Source organism: Rattus norvegicus, chromosome 15 (assembly GCF_021556685.1).
Source record: "Rattus norvegicus strain SHRSP/BbbUtx chromosome 15, alternate assembly SHRSP_T2T, whole genome shotgun sequence".
NCBI classification, from domain to species: domain Eukaryota; kingdom Metazoa; phylum Chordata; class Mammalia; order Rodentia; family Muridae; genus Rattus; species Rattus norvegicus.
The window spans coordinates 24,787,195-24,812,751 of record NC_141548.1 but is presented as its reverse complement, the minus strand read 5'-3'; the positions used below and the strand labels follow the sequence as shown (position 1 = coordinate 24,812,751).

Sequence of the window (25,557 nt, the reverse complement as noted above, 5' to 3'; positions counted from 1 at the left end):
ATTAGATGATGTTACTGAGCCAACATGTCATAGTAATAATGATTTGTATGCCAGGCTAAAAGACCTACAGGTGATACAGAAAGAAATCTGCTCACAGCTGGCAGCAGCCTATGCCCTGGGGACCCCCGAGACATCTCATCAGCTCCAGGTCAGAGACTGCAGATACATACAATGACACGGAGCCCAGACACTCGGGCCTCGCTGGAAAGGACCGTACCTGGTGCTGCTGACCACCCTGACAGCCATCAAGTCTCAGCCCTCACCAGCCTCGTACTAGCTGTTGGGGCTGAGAGCTGGGACCTAGAGGGACACTCAGATCTTCAAAAAGCTCCCTAGACTTACACATCAGAGATGGTTCGAGAGCTGGTTTAGTAGATCTCCTTGGATGACTACCCTGATATCTTCCCTTATGGGACCCTTCTTAATTTTGCTTCTGTTTCCGATTATAGGTCCCTGTGTGTTAAATAAGCTAGTTACCTTCATTAGAAAAAGATGAGTACTGTTCAGATTTTGATGTTATGTCAACAATATCATGTTTTACAAGGTTAAAAAAAAAACAATATTATAAAGATACAAAAATTTAGTTCTAAGATTAGAACTAGCCATGAGAAGAAGTGGGGAATGAAAGATAAAAGTTTTAAAGTTGCCCCCCTAGACACAAAGTTTAGAGCAAAAACAAACAAACAAACAAACAAACAGGTTAGGCCCCAGAATTGTATGTTCCAAAAAGCCTCTCCTAGGGCTATAGAATGGATAATTACATTGGCCAGCTCAACAGCTTTCTCCCAGAAACTAGCTGACCATAAATCTTTTTTTTAAAGATTTATTTATTTATTATGAGTACACTGTAGCTGTCTTCAGACACACCAGAAGAGGGCATCAGATCTCATTACAGATGGTTGTGAGCCACCATGCATTTGCTGGGATTTGAACTCAGGACCTCTGGAAGAGCAGTCAGTGCTCTTAACCGCTGAGCCATCTCTCCAGCCCCGCTGACCATAAATCTTAGAGAACAATCTTGAGAAGCAGGAAACAACTTCTCCTAGGAACTAGCGGACCATGAAGTTAAACAATCTGAGAAGTAGGAGACAGCTTCTCCTAGGAAACAATCTTGGGGGACAGAGTTCTTCCTTGTGATTTTTCACTGTTATTCTATGACGCCATCCCTGCCCCCTCGGGTTGTGGTTTCTTCCTTTAAATACCTCTTCTCCCAGCCTCTTGGGGTCGAACTCCACTGCCCCTGCGTGGGATACAAGTCTCGACGCCAGTGCACTGGTTGCTATCGATAAACTTCATGTGATTACAACAAGTACAGTCTTGTGTGAGTTCTTGGGGGGTTGCATCATCCCGAGACTTGAGTGAGGGTCTCCCCACTCCGGGGGTCTTTCAACACGTATGTCTGTTTGAGGGTGCCAGATCCCCTGGAGCTGGAATTACAAACCATTGCAAGCTGCCATGTGCATGCTGGGAATTGAACCTGGATCCAATGGCAGGTACTCTTAACTGCTGAGCATTCTCCAGCATGCTCCTGCACATCTCTCCTGTACTCCTTCCATTTTAAAATATGTGAACACAGCCTTCTTATCTTTCAGATTCTCAAGCCATAGGCCCCCAGCCTCCCTTCTCAGAGCACCCTAAGCTCCACAAGGCATGGCTGCCTTAGACTCCTTCCGGCTCTCCTTTCAGACAACTTGAGGCTCAACGAGTTGTGTGCAATTCTGTATCCTCCTTTCCCTTCCTTTCTCACCAACATGCCAAGGTATTAGGGTTGACAGTAAAGGCCACTGGTCACCATTTTAACCCTCTGAAAAACAAAACTGACAGAAAGCCAGGTCAGAGTCAGCTACCCTCGAACTCTTCTTGAAGTGGCCCACACCAATCTTGTGGTCCTGGTTGGCCTGTTTTATTAACTCAGCCATCTTTGTGTTTCTGGCTCGAAGCTGTACTTTGTGCTCAAGGGATTGTTTCTGTCTCATCCTGGCATCCCTCAGATGCTCTCTGACAGGGCTTCTTCCCCAAGATACAGATTTCCATTCTAGTGTGTACTCGTCACATTGGGGCATGTAAGGATTCTGTTCTCAGCAGAGAAAGAGGCTTCTTTTCAACTCTTTAAATGTCTTGTGGGAAACATGTTGCCCATACATTATACATGATCAGAGCAAGCATGTCTTATGTTAAAGCCTCAAATTTAGGATCACTTAATTTAGGACCTAAAATTTGCATTTCAACACTAATGAAGGTGCACTCTTGCTTTGCTTAGGTCTGAAATCAGGTCTGGCTATGTAACTCGGGCTGGTCTTAAATACAGCAGTCCTCTTGTCTCAGCTCCTGAGTGCTAGGTTTGTAAGTGTCTTAGGGTTTCCACGGCTGTGAAGAGACACCAAGACCAAGGCAACTCTTATAAGGGACAACATTTAATTGGGGCTGGCTTACAGGTTCAGAGGTTCAGGCCATTATCATCAAGGCAGGAAGCACGGCAGCATCCAGGCAGGCATGGTGCAGGAGGAGCTGAGGGTTCTACATCTTGATTAGACTGCTGCCAGGAGAGGACTTTTAGGCAGCTAGGAGGAGGGTCCCAAAGCCGATGCCCACAGTGACCCACCTCCTCCAACAAGGCCACACCTCCTAATAGTGCCACTTCCTGGGCCAAGCATATTCCAACCACAATAAACAGGCAGTTGTGTCTTGGGAGATGGACCCAGGGCCTCACACCTTAGGCAAGTGCTTTACATCATCATCCCAGCCTCTTCCTTGCTACCTTCTCTACCAGTCTATGTCACAATCTTTATAGATTACTAGGAGCAGTTGCCCTTCACTTTTTAATTCAAAACCATGCTGATAATAAATACTTGTCAACCAACTGAAGTTCAGGGACTAAAATCCAGATGAGTACTGTGTAGTAGATGTTAGGGTGACTACAGCCTTAGTCCCTTACCCATGTGGATTTCACTGACTGAAATAAAGGCAATCTGTCAATGGTAGTCATGAACTACAGTCATGGCTACAGAGCAAGGACTACTCTGTGCTCGGAACTCTGAACAGGGAGGGTACTTTGCGTTACTGTGGATGTAGAGAGGTCAGTGGTGGAGAGGTCAGGGGTCAAAGGTGAGGCGGGGGTGTGAGGCTGGAAGATGACTCAAGGTTGAACTGTCCAAGAAACCACTGCGTGTTTTTTGATAGTCTCTACTGAATGGTCTCTGTTCCTCTCCCTTTCTCTCCTTCACCCTCCTTTGTTTACAGAGACACAGAGTAAGCAATACGTCTCTAATCAGGAATTCATTGTGCTTGTCACTCTTGAAGCAAGGTTTTGGAAGTTGAGCTCCATGCCTTTCGGAAGAGTCACTCCTTGCTATGGTAGCCTTTCTGGTTCTAACAAGAGCTGCTACCGTTTTATTGGTTGCAGAACTGCAGGAGCTCAGAGTGTGGTTTGGTTCAACTTCTAAGTGTGAAGGTTTGTGTATATCCTAGAACACCACTGTAGTGTGATTTATCTTGTGAGCCTTGCCCTTTAAAGGATTCCCAGTAGCTAGTAAACTGGTCCTTTAAGGATTTCTGGGAACAGGATAGGATATAAAAGGAAAGCTGAGGCAGAGAAAGTGAATTGGGCTAACAGAGTGAGAGAAGAGGAGAAAGCAGTTGGTACGGAATTGGGCTAGTAGAGAGGAGAAGGCAGTTGGTGGAGAAGATATTGCTAGGAGACAGTTGAGCAGATAGGCTACCACAGTTGTTGTAGTTTGGAGCTGCTAGTACTGGGAAAACAGGGAGAAGGGACGGTGTAGTCAGACTGTTGGGGAACTGAGTGAGGAACAGTTGGGAGAAATATTTGAAGGGGCTGCTCTCTCTCTCTCTCTCTCTCTCTCTCTCTCTCTCTCTCTTCCTCCCTCCCTCATTCCCTCTTCTCTTCTTCTTTCCTATCTAGTGTTAGGGAGTGAAAATGGGGGAATAAAGGGTGGAAAAAAGAAGAACCCCCAAGTAGCAAAGGCTGGCTACAACTACAGCCTTGTTTTCCTGCTTTCTGTTCTCCATGAGCCACTGCTTCGAGAACCACTCATTTCTTAATCTATGCTTATCTCCTTGGAGACTCTCCACCCAGTTCTAGTGCTCTGTGCTCTTCTCTGGGATGGAACATGCAGCACAATTCTCAAGCCCTGTCCTTTGCTCCATAGAGATCCAACACATGTTCCCTAGTACGTCTGAGTGAAATTACTATGTAAAGAGACAAATTCTGCCTTTTACACACTTGGGATAGTATAGCCTGGATCCTAGCACAGCAGCCACCCAAAGACAAGTAGCCATGGTCTTTAATTTCTTTCAGGTTCTCTTGATTAATAATGATTAGCAATGTATAAATGCACACAAAATGTGCTTGTGTTGTTGTAAAAATATAAAAAGTAAAAAGGTATCTTTTGTCCCCACTAGATCCAACACTGCGGTGCCCCCAAGATATCTGGTAGATATCTTAATCTTAGCAAAAAGCCTCTCACCCGCTCTGCTCCATCCCATATCACACTGCCGAAGGCCTCTCTCTCTGAGCCGTCAGCAATCTCTCTACCTATCTAGTTCCCAAGGCAGGTTTCCATGCCAGAAACACACATCCCAACTCCATGGCCGCCCAGACCAGCTGCCCCAGCACTCCCTTACACTTAACTCTGCACATGAAAGAACACACAGCACAATAACCTCTGATCCATAGATAAGATATAATTGCCCACCTAAACATACAAAGCCCTGTACACATCCATCCCTTAAGAACATTCATAACAACCTGTAAAGGTACAGTATAGAATTTTAACATCAGCCTCCATGTTCTCTCTCCACAGCAGCTTCTCCACCTTCCCTCTGCCCTCCTTTCCGTCCCAGTCCCATCCTTCCTTCTCATCCAATGACAGGCCTCCTTCTATCCCGTACCTGCACTCACTTGTATTTTACAAATTAAATGGGGAGAAGGTTCTGGTGAAGTCACGTGAGTCCTGAGTATTTGAGTAGGAGCCGTCCTGGGGCAGTGGAATTAGCATCAAAATACAGACAACTCCAGTGCAAACCACAACACGCTTATTGTTGGGAACTTGCAAAAATCAGAAAACTTGTTTCTAGGCTGTTACTGACAAATTTTTTATTGAGATGTGGAGAACTTTTAACGAGGCCCTCACGCTAAATCTGATGTCCAAGTACTCTCAGTTTCTAACAATCTATGGTGGCTCACACCTGGGAAAACCAACACAAAGTTAACTGAAGCTGGGGATGGTGGCCTCTGCCTGAAATCCTCAGGAAGCTGAGGGAGGAAGACCACTGGCTCAAGGCCAGTTTGGGATGTGCATACCACGAGCTGAGCCGGTCTTGGAAGCACAGAGGAAACACTCTCTCTGCCCCTTCTCCATCACCACGTCTGCCTGCATGCTGCCATGCTTCCGGTCCTGATGATAACAAACTAACGCTCCAATTAAATGTTTTCCTTTATAAGAGTTGCCGTGGTCAGGGTGTCTCTTCAGAGCAATAGAACAATAACTAAGACAATCCCTATTCCTCAAAACAAGCTTTCTAAATGGTATCTGATGTATATGTTCCTTTTGCCATCCTGTTTTAAATCAACCATTATCACATGTACAGCTGGAATTACTGATTCAAACTCTTTAGGGAGGCTTTTAATAAATCTTTAGGGAGGCTTTTAAAGGCAGGGGTTGGTAAACATTATCTGTAGAGGGCCAAACAGTTAGGGTTTTCTGGTCCCAATGGTCTCTGCTGGAACAGATATTATACGGAGGAATGGGCTTTGGACTGTGAATTATGTGACTATGATTTAAACAAGTCATATACTAGTACTCTCATTTTCTCCCAATTACTTAAAGATACATGCCAAGGACTAGTCTTGGCTTAGAGGCTGTTTGGAAGTGGAGAAACGAATGACTTGAGGTCAAATTGTGGGTTACAAGCTAAGTTCTCCGGACAGCTTTCTCTTGCTAGTCTAAAAAACTCTCTGGATAGCTCACGTTTTGCAGACCAAAAGCTGGGTCTTTCATTTACATATCAATTCAGTCTTTACCCCAGGTTCCCTTTTGCTTGTCCCACGAATCAGCACACCCAGACCCATCCCCTTGATTCTCAGAAAGAGACAGCAAGCACATTTTAAAACATCTTTTATTTATTCACTTTACATCCTACTCACTGCCTCCCACCCCAGCTACCTGAAAGTGAATTCAGAGATTTGCCTGCCTTTTTAAAGCACAGACAATAAACAGGCTGGGTGGGACCCCACCCTGACTTTTACCATTCCTTCTATGCCTGCACCTGAAACTAAACTTCCTCTGTCTTCCTAGGCTGACCTTGAACTCGGGAATCTGTAAACAGCAACAACCAACTTAGCTGGGTGGGATCTTGCCCTGTAATACCACTTCCTAAATTTCTTATCTCCTTCCTTACTATCTTTCTGACAAGCTGTCTCACAGTACAGCTGCCTCTGTTCTTTTAGATCTGTGATATACCTTATACAATGCATATTGTATCCTTATATTTTGCATAGTTGATAAATTATATATTTTTGAACTCATGTTTTTAGAGTTCTTTCCCACAGCCTTTAGGGCTGTCCTGAAGGTCTCAGCATTTACAATTTTGCTGAGAAATAAGACACACCCTCAACTCCTGGACTAATGCTGTTTCTAATTATCATGGAGTCATTAACGTTATCAGGGAGAATGTTCCCTGAAGGAGGAACATGAAAATATGCACATTATTATACAAACAAGCTTTACACCCACACCCAACCATGCACACTCATGGAGACTATGCCCTGCTGACTCTGTTCCAGGGGAGGAAACATGAAATCATTCTTGAGTCACAAGTTGACAAACAGCACATTGCCTTTGCCAGCTGCCCTGCATTCCCTGACTCTCATTCTAACAGGCTACTGAATAAAATTTATCCTCCCATTGTCAGATGCTTCTGTGTTCCTTTGTGTTTGCTGCCTATCAGTGAGACAAACATTTGACTATTTTTATTTGTGGAGCATTGTCAGTGCAAATGCTCAAAAGTGAAACTTTAAAGGATATGGCTGTTTTCAAAGTTTTGGCATAATCTGCCAAATTCTTTAAACAGAATCTATAATATATTCTCCTATATCAAGTCTTCCTTCCAACAATATATATAAACATTTTTCACCCAGATATCCAGCAGCATTTGAAAAATTACACAGAAGGATAGGTGTAGTAGTATTCACCTTTAATCCTGGTACTTGGGAGGCTACCTCTGAGTAAGAGGTAGCCTGGTTTTACATAGTTACAGGACATCAGGGTTATATATAGAGATCTGATCTCAAATACCTTGCCTCCCACACACATACCCTAAAACACCAAATCCTTGTTTTGACTGGTTCAAATCATTATATTGCTGGTCGGTGTGTTAGCCGACTAAGACTAAGACATAATGATGAACTCACAAATCTAGTGTCCAAATGACTGGTTCCTCCTTTGGGGAGCCGTCAGATGAATGTCCTGTTAGGATGCAGCTGCCCATCTGGAGATCATCAAGCCCTGGAGAAGACAGATAAAGGCATTGAATTGCACAAGCTCTCACTGAACCAGGAGATGAGCCACGTGCACTTGGGCTGACTACTCAGTCCCTAATCCTGCTATATGCTCTTCAAGGACAGTTGAGTGGCCTGGGGTTTGTAAAACATTATGGCTTTCAAAGGCCTTCCCACCAATGTAAGTGCACATACCTCTGTCACTACTGTATGAGAAGGGCTGCTGTCCTTCTGGTAAGGAAGCGGAAACTGGGAGGTGAAATGTCTGCGATCTCAAAGTTACTTGTAGATCTGGCATTTGGGCTCTTACTCAATTTCAAAGCCAGTCCTTTATCTGGTGTGCCAGGCCACAGTTGCCCCCTCAGTGGCTAGGGAGTGATGTGTGTCACAATGGGTCAGTTATTACAGTGCACAGAAAAAGCTTCCTTTAAAAGCAAGAGTCACTCATTTGGGGCTGGGGCTGTAAGGCAGGGCATTTCATTATTGATTGTTAATTGGAATCCAAGTTTTCCTTTGCTATGGTTCAAGGGCAAGTGTTGGGTGAGGGTTAGGGCACAGCTCAGGGGGAAAGGCTTTGCTCAGAATGTAAAAGGCCCTAGGTCTGATCCCTGGTACTGTGAGGTCTGAATTGAACCTCTTCCAGGACCTCTTGAATGAGACTCATGGAGACAGTGATTGATGTAAAAGCAAGAGGAGTTTAATTCTGACACGTCGGGGTACTCTCACTTCAAGGGGAGATGACCCTGAGCAGACACCCAAAAAGGCCATGGGGTAGGGGGGTACAACCACGCACACCAAAGCAAACCCCAGGGCAAGATGTTCCTCTTACAGTTCCTTTTGCTGATGGCTAAGTGTTCACCAGTGCCGATGACTTCACTCTTAGGTCATGCTGTGTCACTCACTGGAAGAACATTCCATCCATTTTTCTGCAGGGCCCTGTATGACTGAAGGCAGTATTTACAGGCTGGAAATACTAAAGCAACTTCTGCTGTAGGGTGTGCATTCTGGGAGACGGTGGCTATAGTGTGTCCCCTCAATTGTCTTCTTTCCTGGAAAGAAATGCTCCTTTTGGGGGACGGCTAAAGAGATGTCATAGAGATAATCAGAAAATCTGGGCATACGGATGTAGATCTCTCCTGAGAGACACAGCCAGAATACAGAGGCGAATGCCAGCAGCAAAGCACTGAACTGAGAACAGGACCCCCGTTGAAGGAATCAGAGAAAGAACTGGAAGAGCTTGAAGGGGCTCGAGACCCCATATGTACAACAATGCCAAGCAACCAGAGCTTCCAGGGACTAAGCCACTACCCAAAGACTATACATGGACTGACCCTGGACTCTAACCTCATAGGTAGCAATGAACAGCCTAGTAAGATCACCAGTGGAAGGGGAAGCCCTGGGTCCTGCTAAGACTGAACCCCCAGTGAACGTGATTGTTGGGGGAGGGCGGCAATGGGGGGAGGATGGGGAGGGGAACACCCATAAAGAAGGAGAGGGGGAGGGATTGGGGGATGTTGGCCCGTAAACCAGGAAAGGGAATAACACTCGAAATGTAAATAAGAAATACTCAAGTTAATTAAAAAAAAAAAGAAAGAAAGAAAACTGGACATAGTAATAGTACCACATCCTTGGAATCCCAGCACTGGGAGGCAGACACAAATGACTCTAGTCTGTTTAAGATTGCGTTTAAGATTATAGCTGGGGGGCTGGGGATTTAGCTCAGTGGTAGAGCACTTACCTAGGAAGCGGAAGGCCCTGGGTTCGGTCCCCAGCTCCGAAAAAAAGAACCAAAAAAAAAAAAACAGATTATAGCTGGGGGGTTGGGGATTTAGCTCAGTGGTAGAGTGCTTGCCTAGCAAGCACAGGGCCCTGGGTTTGGTCCCCCAGCTCCAAAAAAAAAAAAAAAAAAAAAAAGATTATAGGTGGGTGTGGTGGAGCACACCTTTAATCCCACCACTTGGGAGGCAGAGGAAGTCTGAACTTTGTCAGTTTAAGGCCAGCCTAGTCTACAAAGTGAGTTCTAGGACAGCCAGGGCTACACAAAGAAACCTTGTCTTAGGAAAAACAAACAACTAAAACCAAAAACAACTAAAGAAACACACCCCCACCCAAAAAAAAAAAAAAAAAAACCCGATTATATATACTTGGCACTTGGATTTCTTTATAGGTTCCAAAGATTTTTCTGAGATCTAGGTAGCATTTGGAAACATGTATCCTATTCCAAAAGGTTTTAAGAAAGCCTGAGTATATGTCACTGGGCTCCACAGTGCACAGTGGAGAAAGAGCTGGCTTTTTCTACACTTACTGTAGTAGTCTCCCATGTTTGCCACTGGTCAGCAGCTCTGTTATTTTCCTCTATTATGCTAACAAGATGGTGGATTGAGGGGTGTTTTGTTTTTTGTTTGTATGTTTTTGAAGCAGAGGTTGTTATGTAGCCCAAAGTGCACCTGTGTGGTTCTGTGTGAAGAATCATGCTTGAGAAATGGAAATAAAAAAAAAAGTTCTTCCTTAAAATGACTCAGGTGTTATTTAAACTTAAGAAATGTAGAAAAATGAACTTATTTCAGAATCTGGAATATTTCAGGCTTTGCTAGATTGAGGCATTAAATGGATTTTTTTTGTAAACATGTAATGCATTAATTCTCTGAAGACAGCAATACATTGAAATTTCAAGTAACTGCGTATCTGGATACTATCAGTAGTAAGCTATCAGTAGAAATTCATGTATAATATTTTGCCCTCTGAAGTATGGAAGAGATAGCTTCACAAGCCTGTAGTAACAAACACTATGAAGGTTGCCTTGGGAAAGCCAATGAGATATCCCTGTTTACTCAGGGTTCTCTCAAGTCACAGAACTTAGAGAATGTCTCTACATATTTAGGAAATTTATTGGAATGACTTACAGGCTACTGCCCAACTAACCCAACAATGGCCAGCTGTGAATGGAAAGTCCAAGAGTCTCGTAGTTGCTCAGTCCCACGAGACTGGGTGTTTCTTCCATTGTCCTTCTGTAGGCCCAGCAGAAGGTATGATCCAGATTAAAGTTGCGAACCACTATGCCTGGATCTCAGCTTTTCATGGAACTTGCTTTGTCCCAGGCTGGCCTTGAACTCAGAGCTCTGCTTGCCCCTGTCTCCTGGGATTAAAGCTGCATGTCTGGAGACTATCTGTAATATCAAGCCTAGGCCTAAGCTTTTCATGGCCACTCTGCCTCAAGATCTGGATCTCAGCTGTGCCCTCCATTTCTGGATTGTAGTTCATTCCAGATAGAGTTGAGTTGATAACCAGGAATAGCCCTCACAATCCCAAACCTTAAAATATAAAATTTTATGTGGCCATCTTGAAATGATCACATAAAATTGTTTATTTAAAAATTTTAAACTTTTGGAAACCATTTAAGTTTAGGGAAAACTGTTTGGAAAAGTCATACAGGGAGTTTGATGGGTTTGTTTGTTTGTTTTTTGTCTTGTTTTATCACTTTTTAAATCCCAATTGTATTCAAACAGATCTTGGAGAAGGAGCAAAGATCTAGCCAGGTTGTAGTCACCAGCATTTGATGACAGGCACAGGAAGGTTGACAGGTTCTAGGCCCTACATGGCTACTGAACCTGGCCTTTCAAAGACAGACTTCAGTCCCAAGGTGGAAACATCAGTTGGTACCCAAGAGGCAGCTCTGTGTGCTGGGAGTGTGACTTGGGGGACAAAGAGTTCAGAGCTTTGATCAGTGCACAAACACCCTGCTGTAGCCATCCTTGAGAATCATTGGTTCAACTGGACCTGCAGTCTCACTTCAGTTCCCTTCTGTGGTTTTCAGGCATATCAAAAAAATCTGATATAAACCTCCTCTTCCTGAAGAAGCTTAAGAGGAAATCCTAACTAGTGAGTCTAAATGGTCCAGAGGGTAGGACAAAAGCCACTAGAATTCAGCTTTCCCGCTGTCCTTCCAGCCAGATTTCTGTGGTTACATACCTGTAATCGGTTAGCTCTCAAGGCTGCCACAGGAGGATTGGAACTCGAGGAAAATGGAGGCTACGTAGAAGGCATTATCCATCAAAACCTGATTTCAAAAACATGCATCTTGGATTTATACCTTCAGTTTGTTTTTTCCTGATGCGGAAAGTGTTAGGCTGCAATGGAGTTTTTTGCTCAACCCTCCAGGGTTATGGAGGAACAGCAATTATATCCTCGAATCAAGACAAAGTCAGGCAGAGGCGTTAAAGGATTTTCTTCAAATCCCACAGCTTTTAAGGAGGAAGGTGAGTCAAACTTCAGTTAGTTCTGAGATTCAACTCTCTCCTAACCTTGCTCCTTGCAGCTTTAGCCAAAAACCTAATAGTAACTTTAATGAATGAAATGAATTCCCTTGTTCTGTTCCCACACGTTTCGCAGAGAATGCTTGGGGCACTTATTCATATTTTCCAAAACATGGAGGCTTTGCTTAGCGCCACTCCGAGGGCAAAACTGCGCAGCCTCCACGGAGTGCAGGAAGGAGAACCAAGAGCTCCCTCAACCTTAAAGCATTGGCCTCTGAGCCCCGCCCCCAACCCCTGGACCGCCCCCTCTCCCTCTCCCGCCCCCGCCTTCAGGCCCCGCCTCCGAGCCCAGGATGCACCTGGATGAAAACAAAATCCCACGTGACTGGCCCTGAGCTCAGATCATCATGGCGTCTCCCAGTGGGAAGGGTTCTTGGACGCCCGAGGCTCCTGGCTTTGGGCCGCGGGCTCTAGCACCGGACCTGGTGGACTCGGTGGACGACGCCGAGGGCCTTTACGTGGCTGTTGAGCGGTGTCCTCTGTGCAACACCACTCGCCGGCGGTTGACTTGCGCTAAGTGCGTCCAGAGCGGTGATTTCGTCTATTTCGACGGCCGCGACCGGGAGAGGTACGGCGGCCGCCACGGCCCTATTGTTTCTGCTTCTCTGTTTCCTCTGGCCCAGCCACCAGAAGCTGGAGTCTGGACAGCCTAGTCCGGGCCCAGGAGCCCGGCGAGTGTGGAAGAGAGAATGTGCAGCTCTGCGCCGGCAGTGGTGGGGTGGGGGTCGGTGCCAAGTGAACGTAGATTGCTGTTCCCCATCACCAACCTGATAGTTTCTCTATGGTCCTCTTGGGTACTGGGGAAAAGGAAATACAGTCCTTTTGGAGACGTCTGTGTAGAGAAGTCCTAGTTCTCTCATTCAGAAGCTTAGTTCTGCCTTTTCCTGTCTTCAGACATAAATACATTTTATAGAAGGAATCCGCAGAGAACTAAATTGGTTAGGATGGATTGAGCCCTACTTGTCTGTTGTCACAGGTGGATACAGCTCTGTGTGGACGAGGACTAGGAGGTTGGCTTCCTTCTGAAACCCCAAAGATGATTTTGTGTCACTTTGGACTATTTTTTGAGTTGCAAAGTCCTTCGTTAAAAGAACTGCGTTTAGAAAAAGATTTCAGCTTTCTTTTGAGTTAAGTTAATTAAAAAAAAAATCAATGCTTAGCCGAAGAGTCTTTATCTCCTTACTTTTGTTTCAACAATGTAGTTTCAATGATAAGACAGGTAACTTTGGTTTGTTGTTTGAGACTGTGTCTCACTTGTAGCTCCCTGGGTATCCTGGAACTCACTATATAGATCAGGCTGGCTTGGAACTCGGAGAGATTCTCTGGGCTCTGCTTCCCGAGCACTGGGATAAACCCGGCTAAGACAGAAAAAAAATTTTTTTTAGTCTTAAAGTTGAAGCATTTATTGTTTTATAACAGCCATGCAAGTTATTGTCGGCTAATTACTCGGGAGACTTGTATATAAAGGAAGTGCCTTGTCCCAAGGTCCCAAAAGTTTAAAACCAAGACATCCTGGATCCATATACCTGTGCATTTAACTGCAAACTGTAAATTTTGTAGATGTAAATTTTGTAAATATAAATTTTGCAGTGTTTTAATTCCCATCATTCCTGTGAGCATGAATGCGGCTCAGTTCTTTTTCTTCTGAAAATTTTGGAGTAACATCGTCTTTTTCAGTTAATTGCTGTTTTTTGGATCAGCTTGACGATCTTAGTACATTATAGCTCTAAAAAAATTAGACCAGTTTTATTTTAAGAAAACCAGATAGGAGATGGGAATGTCTCATTGTTGAGCCTAATGAAGTATTTGACATCTACATTTTCCTAGATTTATTCTTGCAATTGTAATACCATCTAGATGGTGAAGACGGCCAGTCTTGAACATCCAACCCAGACAAGTGTGCTAGCCAGTATCTGTATTTGACTTCTCTTTTTGCCTCCCATTTGTGGTAGTAATCACTGTTTTAACATGACAACCTGAACTCCTAGTTTTATATTAATAAATGTGTTTTTCACATAATCTCAATACAGTAAATTTCAATACCCTCCTTTTTAAAAAAAGATTTATTTCGTGGATGTGAGTACACTCTTGCTGTTCCCACACACTCCAGAAGAGGACATTGGATCCCATTACAGATGGTTATGAGCCACCATGTGGTTGCTGGGAATTGAACTCAGGACCTCTGGAAGAGCAGTCAGTTCTCTTAGCCACTGAGCCATCTCTCCAGCCCACCCTCCTTTTACTCAGACTTAAAAAACCCCTTCCGCTCCTCAGTAAGCCACCACATCTAATGTCATCAACAAATTCTTTCTCTTCAAAGTTTAGCCTAAATCTGATCCTTTCATTATTATACAGTCTAATCCACAGAGGATTATTGCTTCCTCTACCCTTCTTGTTAGTGTAATTAACATATTACAGGAGTAATGCCACTCCATTCTTCTGTTCATACTTTCTCATGGTTTTGTTTTACTCAAAGTGAAAGCTACAGTCTTGGTTTTTGTTTTGTTTTGTTTTTACTTGTTTGTTTTGAGACAGGGTTTCTCTGTGTAACATTTCTGGCTGTCCTGGAACTCTGTAGACCATTCTGGCCTGGATCTCAGAGATCGATCTGTGATGAAGATGTGCACCATCACACCCAGCCTTGACTTTTCAAGACTGAGTTTGTCTGTGTAACTCAGACTGTCCTGAAAGTCACCCTGGAGACTAGGCAGGTCCTTTTTTTTTTTTTTTAAATTTTTTGCATCCTACTCTTTAAAAAGATTTATTTATTTATTTATTTATTTATTATATATAAGTACACTGTAGCTGTCTTCAGACACACCAGAAGAGGGCATCAGATCCCATTACAGATGGCTGTGAGCCACCATGTGGTTGCTGGGAATTGAACTCAGGACCTCTGGAAGGGCAGTCAGTGCTCTTAACCGCTGAGCCATCTCTAGGCAAGTCTTAAACTTACTGAGATCACCTGCCTCTGCCTCCTGAGTGCTGGGAGTAATTTTATGTGCTGCCACCACCACCTGGCAAAAGCTGCAATCTTGAGCCATAGTCTTGCAAAGTCCTCTGACCTAATCTCTTGTTCTTTTTCTTCCGTATTTATTAAGGGAGAAAATGGTTTCCTGGCTTCCCTGTCAGTCCCAAGAGCATTCCTGCCTCAGAGTCTTTGAAGTTACAGACTGCTAAGAACTCTTGTAGTAATCTTCATGGCTGCCTACTCTTCCTTCAGAACTCTGCTTATATATTAAAGATTCTCTGAACCCTTTAATGCTCTTATTCCTAACATGCTTTTTTATTGTCTTTTCACCATTTAATAACTTATTGATTGTCTGATCCCCTCAGGTGTAGACTCTGAGGGCAAGATATTATTTTGTAAACTGTTGTATCATATAGCAGATTAAAGAATTCAGTTTTTCAGTCTTCCTAAGACCACTTTTTTGGTTGTTTTTTGAAACAGGGTTTCTCTGTGTAGAACTAACTGTTCTTAAACCTGAAACCCGATCTGTAGACCAGACTGGCCTCAAATTCAGATCTGCCTTTGCGTCTGGGTTGCCGGGATTAAAGGTGTGAGAAACCACTGGCTAGCCCTTAGACAACTTCTATATCGACTCTTACAATCCACTGGTTACTAAAGCCAAAAAGCTGTGAGTTTTCTTGAACTTTACTTTTTTCTCTAAGTCATAAACTAGCAGCCTGTTTAATTCAGTCCAACACCAAAGAATATCTTTAATTTGTCTACTTACCATCCGTCTATGTAGTCACATGCAATCCTGTCTTATATGCATATGTGACCACCCCTGATTTTCACCTCTAGAAAAGTAAGCAAGATCATGTCAATCTATTGCTTAAACCTTTCTCTTGGTTTTCAATGCAATTATGATAAAATTTAATCTCTTGTCTACTTATTTTTTGCTTCTCTTCACTTCCTCATATTCCCTCTCCCTTCCACTTGAACTTTTCTGGTATCAATATTCTTTCTTTCTTTCTTTTTTTTTTTTTTAAAGATTTATTTATTTATTATATATAAGTACACTGTAGCTGTCTTCAGATACACCAGAAGAGGGCATCGGATCTCTTTACAGATGGTTGTGAGCCACCATGTGGTTGCTGGGAATTGAACTCATGACCTCTGGAAGAGCAGTCGGGTGCTCTTAACCGCTGAGCCATCTCTCCAGCCCCCATCAATATTCTTTCTACAATCATAGATCATATCACGAGTTTTGTCACCCTCTACTAAAGCCTCTTTTGCTTCCAACCCTGTGGGCTCAGTTTTCTGGTTTCAGCCCAAAGTCATCCTTCCCCCACCCACCATCCCCACGAGAGAGAGAGGTGGGGGGGGGAGGAAGGGAAAGAGAGAGAATATGTTCTATTAGTCTTTGTGAGCCAGTGTTACCTCGTTTAATACTGCATTCCATTCATTTTCATGATAATTTCATTGTATTTATGGCCAAATAAAATCCCACTGTGTATATGCAATGTGTTTTCATTATTATCCCTTGGTGGACATCTAGAGTGCTCACCTTTAAAGGTAAATGTCCCTTCTGATGTAGCCTGCTCACTCTCACGCCATCATCGTGTTTGCTGTCACAACGCTTGGTGTATTTTGTGGTGGGACAATGCCTCCTTCATGTTAATACTATTTGAGTAAAATGCCAACTTCCAAAATGTCTTCCTGAAGGCACAGCTTCTTGTTCTGTCACATCATCAGCTCAGTGGCAGGGTGTAGCACATTAGCATGGCCAAGGTGGTACTACTTTTAAAACAATCCCGGAGATGTGGCTAGTGGTAGAATATTTATGTGGTATGTGCAAAGCCTTCCTTTGACCCCTTCCCCCAGCATTGCATACTCACAAGCACAACCTATTTACATAGAAAGTCGTGGCTAACTCTGAGTGTTGTGGGGCTGGAGAGAGGGCTCAGTGGTTAAGAGCACTGACTGCTCTTCCAGAGGTCCTGAGTTCAAATCCCAGCAATAAATAAATAAATCTTTTATAAAAAAAGATGAGTTCTCTGGAGAGGGATGCTCTTACAGTGGATTTATTTCCTAACGAAGCAGGAAAAGGAAGAACAAGCATCTCAGTCCTTTACACCATAAAGGACCGCCACAGTGGTCCACTGGCCCGCTCCCCTCACTCATCCTGCCCTCTCCTGGACTGTGCATGCCTTCAGAAGCTGTTCGTCAGCCTTTTCTTGTTTCCAGAACATTACCCAGTGTCTAGTAGGATGAAAGGATCTCTTCAGGCCCAGGACCACTGGCCTGATATGTTTTAAGAGCTCTAGTTAGATGTCAGTACACGGATCATGTGTACTGTCAGATTGCTGAGGAGAAAGGCTGCCCTGCCCTCAAGAATTTAACTGATTCTGGCAGCTGTCAAACCTCAAGAACAAAGGTTGCTTGTGCTACTGTCTCGTTTGTAAATAATTCTGTACTCTGCTTGCCTTTCAACTCCTTTTACTTTTACTTTTACTTCATAAAAACCTTTCACTGATTGGATCTCCGTGGAAATAAAGCCTGGAGCTTCATAGCACCATCGCAGCCTGCTTTAACTTAGACTAAAGAGGTGGCAGTTCAGGGAGAACTAGATAATGAGGCAGTAAATGTCAGTAATTAGGTCATTTGGAAGAAATATGGCATGTTGTTTTGGTTTTAGGGGGATGACCTGGAACTACATAGCCCAGGCTAGCCTTGTATTTTGGTAATCCTCCCATCTCAGCCTGCCAAGTGCTGCCGTTCTGGGTTATAGGCTTAGCCATCAAACCTAGCTACGTGTCCTTAGTACTTTTAGATACTTTGCTATGTTCAACAGACATGGAAATATTTCTTTTTTATTGTCCAGGACAGTCAGTCTCATTGCTGCCTGTCTCATGTTTAAAGCAACACCTGTGTTCTTCTCTTTTATCTGAACTTTAACTTCACCTGTTCATAAGGAACAGAGAGGAGCATGTTTCCCGTTTGTCATTCCAGAGGTCTGAAGCAGTTCTTCCAGCAAAATCTTCTCTGCGTCTTATACTGCTGGATGTTTATGCTGTCTTAGCAGGAGCCCAATTTTTCTGGATTATGTATTTACCTAACTATAAAAATAGCACTGTTACACAATAGAAAACTGGCAGGTTGTGTAATCTCTTTCCTCAGATCTGGGAAGCACTTGTTGATCACTTCATGGTAGGTAGGTGACTGGGAGTGGAAAGTTGATCTGAACAGCTGGGGCTCTACCTGCTGTGCTAAGAGCCAAGGTTGCCTTAGTGTGCAGTAGAGAGAAAGAAAGACCATTTTCTGGCCATATGCTATGGTGAGGCTTCAGCATTTTTTAGGGATAGTTTTTAATCTTCACCAGTGGCTTAGAAATACACGGTTGCATCTTTTACCCAGAAGCAGAAATACAGGACAATGGAAATTGAGCTGGGTTTAAGGGGTAAGGAAAAAGTATAAACCCAGCATATGAACATTGAAGATGTTGCTCTGAGACATCATTCTATGTCTCATTGCCCCACAGCAGAGCTGCTTTTGTGGTAGATGAGGTATAGTCTTTTAGAATTCTACCTCATGCTAGGGGAGACCATGTGACATATTTTTGTAGATCTTAAGTTTTTGTACTTAATAATGTCTTCCAGATTTGTGTGTGTGTGTGTGTGTGTGTGTGTGTGTGTGTGTGTGTATGTGTGAGAGAGAGAGAGAGACAGAGACAGAGAGCGAGAGAGAGAAGAGGTGGGTATTAAGAGTTTAAGAAACATAGGAAGCGCAAGGCCCTGGGTTCGGTCCCCAGCTCCAAAAAAAAGAACCAAAAAAAAAAAAAAAAAAAAAAAAGAGTTTAAGAAACAATAGTTTAAGGCTGGAGAAATGGCTCAGCGGTTAAGAGCACTGGCTGCTCTTCCAAAAATCCTGAGTTCAATTCCCAGCAACCACATGATGGCTCACAACCATCTGTAATGGGATCTGATGCCCTCTTCTGGTGTGTCTGAGGACAGCTACAGTGTACTTACATACATAAAATAAATCTTTAAAAGAAAGAAAGAAAAAAAGAAACAATAGTTTAAAAGAGTAATTTCTTTTAAAGGAATATACTCTAAAAATGTAACTAAGGAGGGATGTAATAACTATCTGAGGCTGAGAATATAGGCATGTCCTACCACACTTGGCTTCAGAAAGTCATTTTTTTTCTAAAGATTTATTTATTTATATGTGTACACTGCAGCTGCCTGACACAACCAGAAGAGGACATGGATCCCAGATGATTGTGAGCCACCATGTGGTTGCTAGGAACTGAACCCAGGACCTCTGGAAGAGCAGTCGGTGCTCTTACCGGCTGAGCCATCTCTCCAGCCCTAGAAAGTCATATTTAAGCCAGGGGTGGTTGCCCACACTGTTAATCTCAGCACCAGGAAGGCAGAAGTAGATGTTGTAAGGATATTTAGTCACATTGTAAACCCTGAGATGTGAACTCCATGGCTCAGCTTTGATCCTAGAGCTTTCTGTTGACTAAACAAGTGGTGGTTCAGCTCGTGCACACACCGTAATTTAAGAGCTAAATAAAGCTAACCCTAGGTCAAGAGGCAGAAGCAACCAGTCAACAGGGAAACCGCAAGGAAAGAGAAGGAAGGAATGTTGATTGGAAGGGCCTTCAGACAGCATGGAGAAGGAAGAACGTTCTCCTTCTGAGACCTTGCAGCGGGGAAGGATACAAGATAATCTGTGGCACTGACTCAGGGTTTCACTGCTGTGAAGAAACGCCATGGCCAAGGCAGCCCATAACATCAAGCATTCCATTGGGGATGGCTTACAGTTTCAGAGGTTCAGTCCAGTAGCATCGTGGTGGGAGCATGGCGTCATGCGGGCTGACATGGTGCTAGAGAAGCTGAGAGTTCTGTATCTTGATCCAAAGGCAGCCAGAAGGCTCTCTTCACAATGGGTGGAGCTTGAACATGGCCTCAAAGCCCATTAACCAACTTGCAAAACAGTGCGTTAAATAGGGATCCACCTTCCACACACCCTATTTTAACATAGAAGATAAACTGTTAAGATTTCTTTGATGTGGTAACTTTTTCTTTTCACTTCTTTCTTGGAAACTAAGTGGTGTAACAATCCATTTCTTTGAGCGGTGGGGAATGGATGGGTGTAGGAGAGAGCTAGGGCCTGCAGCCATGGTCCTTCCTGTCCACCCTGCTGCTTTGCTAGTGCCGCCCCTCCTCTTTCATGAAGGATAACATAACTCAGCAAGTATTCGGGTTTATCCTTATTTGGTCTACTATTCCTGCTGTCATCTGTAAGGATTTTATTGTACTGTTTGTTTGGAGACAGGGTTTCTCTGTGTAGCCAGACTGTCCTGGAACTCAGTCTGCAGACCAGGCTGGTCTGGAATGCAGAGATCTGCCTGGCTCTGTCAGTGCTGGGAATGTTGCCTCATTGTTATAGCTTATGAAAGCATGATTCTATCCTCCACGGCAGCTTTCTGCCCAGTTTGAGAACCTTGTAGGTTTGAGTGTAAGTTACTATTGATTGATTTGCTCTGTTGAGGTCAAAGCCAATAAAATCACTTCAGTCTCACTCAGTCTTCCTCTCCCCAAATCCTGCTCTGTAGTCTACACTGGACTGGAACTCAGGATCCCTCTGCCTCAGTCACCTGAGTACAGGGTTACAGGTATACACTACCATACCTAGCTTACTGTCCTATGCAAGGCAGGGGAAACATGAGGGCACAGGTCTGTAGAATGTACAGCAGTTCTTAGAACTGCTTGATCTGTATTGCAAAACGTGGTAAACACCTGATTCATTGCTGACTCTGTAGGCTTTATTTCTGAGTCGTAAAATGCAATTGGCATCATTAGTACTGGACACTCTAGTGCTTCCAGTAGAAAAACCTGCAGCAATGGGGCTATGCTGCAAAGTCTATTTCAAGTGTGTGTGTGTGTGTGTGTGTGTGTGTGTGTGTGTGTGTGTGTGTGTGAAGTTGCTGCCTTTACTTAGTTGTTTAGTATATGTTATATATATATTTTTTTCTTTTTCTTTTTTTCAGAGCTGGGGACCGAACCCAGGGCCTTGCGCTTGCTAGGCCAAGCGCTCTACCACTGAGCTAAATCCCCAACCCATGTTATATATTTTTAGTGCTACACTATACGGTCATGATTAAATCATGTTATCTTGTCCATTTTGACAGTGCTTCTCAGACTGTGGGTAGGAATCCCTTTAGGGAGTTTAACAACCCTTTCGCGGGGGTCACCCAAGAAAGCATTTTAGAGAGAGCTATTTGTCTGGATTGATATCCCCCTTAATGGTAGTAGCTCTCTCTGTTCCATGTGCTTTGCTTATGCTGGGATTTCAGGAGGCTCGCACCATGGCAGCTACTGTGCGCTCATTTCCTAATTGTTTCATTCACAAATCCTAAATGCACAACATTGTCAGCTACTCTGAACTCATTGGCATTATATACATTGTACCAAATGACTGTAGAAATATTCTTTTAAGTGTAGGTGGAACTTACAGATAGGACAAATATAGATAGACCTTAAAGTTCATAGAGTATTCTGTGATATACTATAGATTGTAATATTAAATACTATTTTATATTATTTAAATAAATATACTATACATGGACCATAATAATATTAAATTAGGAAATAGTAATAAGACTTAATCCTAGCACTTGGAAGTCAGAGGCAGGTGGATCTGGGTGGTCAGTTCCAGGCCAGCCAGGACTGTGTAGTAAGATCGCATATTAAAACCAAACAAACAAAAGAGAAAAGAGTAATAAGAAACTACTTATAATGCCTACAAATGTGAAAACAGTGGTGACACTTCTAAATAATTATGGGGCAAAGAGGTTTCTAAATTATAAAAAAATACTCTTATCAGAAATTGGAGGCTTTGGACTGGAAAGATGGCTCAGTGGTTAAGAGCACTGATTGCTCTTCCAGAGGTCCTGAGTTCAAATCCCAGCAACCACATGGTGGCTCACAACCATCTGTAATGAGATCTGATGCCCTCTTCTGGTATGCATGAAGACAGCTACAGTGTACTCATATATAATAAATAAATCTTTAAAAAAAAAAAGAAATTGTAGGCTTCAACTGAAGTGATGCTGAGGGGACGATTACAGTTTCATATTCTATTAAAAAGCACTCTCAACAACGTGGTTAGAACTAGTGTTAAGGGGCTGGAGAGATGGCTCAGTGGTTAAGAGCACTGACTGCTCTTCCTGAGGTCCTGAGTTCAAATCCCAGCAACCACATGGTGGCTCACAACCATCTGTAATGAGATCTGATTCCCTCTTCTGGTGTGTCTGAAGGCTGCTACAGTGTACTCATACAATAAAATAAAATCTTAAAAAAGATAATACAGGGACCTTTAAAAAAAAAAAAAAGAACTAGTGTTAAATCACAGAAGCCGGGCATGGAGAGGGGAGCCTCCTACAGCATTACTTGCATGTGTGATCCAAGAGTTGGTCTCAGCTGAGTCTGATGGTTACCGGGCCAAGAAGGAGGGAGAGTAGCAAAAGTTTGATCAGTTCTCTCTAGGTGAGAGCTGCAAGTCCTGATGTGAGGTAGAATAGAATAGTCTAGATAATTGTGTAAGCTAGATTTTAAAAAGTCATGAAAGAGTTTGATTATCTGTATCATAAAGACTTGATAAATGGGAGATGGATATGCCTAAGCAGATGTAAACATTACACCATACATTTATGTATCAAAAATCAAATTTTTAAATTAAAAATGTTTTTAGATTTATGTATTTTTGTGAATATGAGCATTTTGCCTGCATGTATATATGTTTCTGATGTGTGTTCTGTGTGTGTGTGTGTTTTCCTGGTATGTGTGTATGTGTGTGTTTTCCTGGTGTGTGTGTGTGTGTGTGTGTGTGTGTGTGTGTGTGTGTGTGTCTGGTTTTGTGTGTGTGTGTTTTCCTGGTGTGTGTGTGTGTGTGTGTTTTCCTGGTGTGTGTGGGGGGTGGTGGTGAGAGTGTAGGTTAGAAGAGGGCTTTGGATCACCTGGCACTCAAGTCACATAGGGTTGTGAGTCATCATGTGAGTGCTTGGAATTAACCCTGAGTCCTGCAAGAACAAGTGCTCAACCATCGAGCCAGCCCTGATTTTTAGTATTTAATATGTCAAATAAATGTTAACTTAATAGACGTAAGTTATTCTAAATTTCTACTTTAACCTAAAAACTGAATCCAGAAGTACAGCTAGCAGACAGTGAGAGACTGACAGGCCTAGAGATAGCAGTGGTGTGGTCCGCCTTCCTTCGCTAACTCGTGAGCTCCCGGTGGAAATAAGTCAACTTTACAAGTCGTAAGGAGTCAGCCGGGCAGTGGAGTGCCGGGAAGGCAGAGGCAGGTGGATCTCACTAAGTCTGAGGCCAGCCTGGTCTACATAGCAAGATCCAGAATAAAGGAGGACTATATAGATAGACCCTTTCCCAAAAGAAAAAACAGAACAGAAGGTGTAAGAACTCATTTTGTAGAGGAAAGCAGGATTAAATTGAGTTTAGCGATTAATATCCTTCTCATAATGAAAGCCTAACTACCTTGTATCTCGTTCACATTAATGGTGCTGTGCATAGTCATGTGTTCCTTGGGAGCATGATTTGGGGGGTAGAGACAGGCAGCTCTCTTAAGAATTCAAGTCCAAACCTGGTCAGCATAGGGAATTCTAGCATAGCCAGGTATGTAGAATGTCTCAAAAACAACAACAGTTCATGTTAGCATTCTGATGTGTGTGTTTTGGAAAACAGCAGGCATTTAGGTACAGGACAGGATCTTTAAACACTTTAAAGTGAGACAAGAGCTTTAAAGTTGACAGTTCTAACTTTGGCTAGAGGCGTCACTATTTAAAAAGTGTTTGCTTTCAGGATATAAGCCTTTCCATAGGAATTTGCAGAAGTGGTCAGCTCAGGAATTGGTGGAATCTCATTAAACTGGGGGGGGGGGGAGACATGCAAATAAACCAAGATTTTTTTTTTAAAAACAGGTTTATTGACAAGAAGGAAAGGCTTAGTCAACTGAAGAACAAACAAGAAGAATTTCAAAAAGAGTAAGTTTTTATTCTTTAATTTGTAGAGGTTGTCTCTTGCCACTTGTTTTTTAATCTGTTGCTTCTGTGTGCCAATTTGTGACTTGCCACCTCATTTGGCAGACTATTAAAGTTTTGGGAAGGGAACCCTGATAGGTCAGTGTGTGGAGTATCAGACTTAGAGTGTGGGGGAAGAAATTACATGTGTCTGAGAAAAAGAAAGCAGGAGAGAAGATAAAATTTGTGGAAAATCTTGGCCTAAGAGGACCTGGATTCTTCTCCGAGATAATCCCACTTTGTTTGGAAGGTGAGTCATCTCCTTGTCGTGCTCACTCACTGCTGGCTGGTGGCCCTGCAAGGGTAGGCTTTATGAGACCAAAGTGAGGGTTCACAGGTCATTCCCATAGGCCTCACAGCTCGAGTTCATCTTCTCTGGGACTTGGTAAAGGGCAGTGTGTCTTTTGGTCGTCAGTCTAGAGCAGTAAAGTCCAGCTGGCTATATCACACCTCAGTAGCTGATAGAATGTTTTTAAGATGCAGATCTTGGACTCCTAGCTTCAGACATTCTGATATAGTAAGTCTAGGGTGAGGCCCAAGACTGAGTTGTTAGCCATGACATTCTTTTTTTTTTTTTTTAAATATTTATTTTATGTATATGAGTAGTACACTGTGGCTGTCTTCAGACACCAGAAGAGGACATGAGATTCCATTACAGATGGTTGTGAGCCACCATGTGGTTGCTGGGATTTGAACTCAGGACCTCTGGAAGAGCAGTCAGTGTTCTTAACCACTGAGCCATCTCTCCAGCCCCCTTATGACATTCTTACCTTAAACCTCTAAGTTCGAGAATTTCTGTAGAACCTTCTGCCCTAAACTGACCTGGTAGCTGTCCTGTGGCACCTGGTGACCTTTGACTCTTACTAAAGCTGATCTTAGCCAGGGGCGGCAGTATGCATCTGTAATCAGAAGGCTGAGTTTAAGGCTAACCTGGGCACACAGAGCAAGAACCACTATTGAAAACAAAAGAAGCAGCAAGGCTTGGAGAGATGGTTCAGCCTTGAAGAGCACCAGCTGCCCTTCAGAGGCACTGGGCTTGATTCCCAGCAACAACAGTCAACAACAGTCTGCCTCTCCAGCTCCAGGAGAGTGACCTGATGCCCTTATCTGGTATTTCCTCAGGTCAGGTACACCCATGGCGCAGACATACTCATGCAGACAGAACACCCATGAACATAATCCATCATTTTTTAAAAATAGATTTCTATCTTTTGAGCTTTATAAGACTGTCAGTAAGGGTTTCCATCTGTCTCTTTCCCATACAGAGTACTAAAGGCCATGGAAGGAAAACGGCTAACAGATCAGTTGGTAAGTTCCAAGAAGAATTTAAGCTAATATTCTTCATACATGAGGGTGCATGTTTTTAAGTTGGTAGAGCTTAAAGAAATAATTCTTGAGTTTACTTTTCACCACATTTGGCAGCCTGGTGTTTGATTTGTTTGTAGTATGTAAACTGTACATGGAGGTGTATCAGGTGGAATGGGCAGTTAGGTAATGCTCTCGGCACAGTACTACAGAACCAGTAGAGCACCCGTTTTGTAAAACTACTGGTAATCAACACATGATTGAATGTAAAATACTGAAGATTCAGCATGGATCTGTGTGCCTGGAATCCCGGTTCTTGGGGAGGGGAGTGATAAGAGGGGACTTGGAGCCAGCCGGGGCTGGACATGAG

The 25,557-nt window shown here is 43.3% G+C and overlaps 1 protein-coding gene and 1 long non-coding RNA gene across 5 annotated transcripts in view; one reads left to right on the top strand and one right to left on the bottom strand.

The window, feature by feature from the left end:
- Positions 1-12,030, bottom strand: part of LOC108352900 (uncharacterized) — a 28,041-nt gene extending 16,011 nt beyond the window's left edge. The window contains exons 1-3 of one of the 3 annotated variants that reach the window (XR_015638723.1): positions 11,486-12,030; positions 8,346-8,565; positions 7,430-7,523 (exon numbers count right to left, since the gene is read on the bottom strand). This is a non-coding gene — a long non-coding RNA (uncharacterized LOC108352900). Of the gene's footprint in view, positions 1-7,429; positions 7,524-7,711; positions 7,829-8,345; positions 8,566-11,485 lie in introns of those variants that run through there. The other 2 variants (XR_015638725.1, XR_015638724.1) reach the window with 2 other exon arrangements.
- Positions 12,031-12,141: 111 nt separating this feature from the next.
- Atg14 (autophagy related 14) overlaps positions 12,142-25,557 on the top strand; it is a 31,360-nt gene continuing 17,944 nt past the window's right edge. The window contains exons 1-3 of one of the 2 annotated variants that reach the window (NM_001107258.1): positions 12,142-12,397; positions 23,784-23,846; positions 25,148-25,190. In NM_001107258.1, coding sequence (NP_001100728.1) covers positions 12,177-12,397; positions 23,784-23,846; positions 25,148-25,190 — 327 coding nt within the window. In that variant the 5' untranslated portion in view covers positions 12,142-12,176. The remainder of the gene's footprint in view (positions 12,398-23,783; positions 23,847-25,147; positions 25,191-25,557) is intronic. The other variant, XR_015637968.1, reaches the window with a different exon arrangement.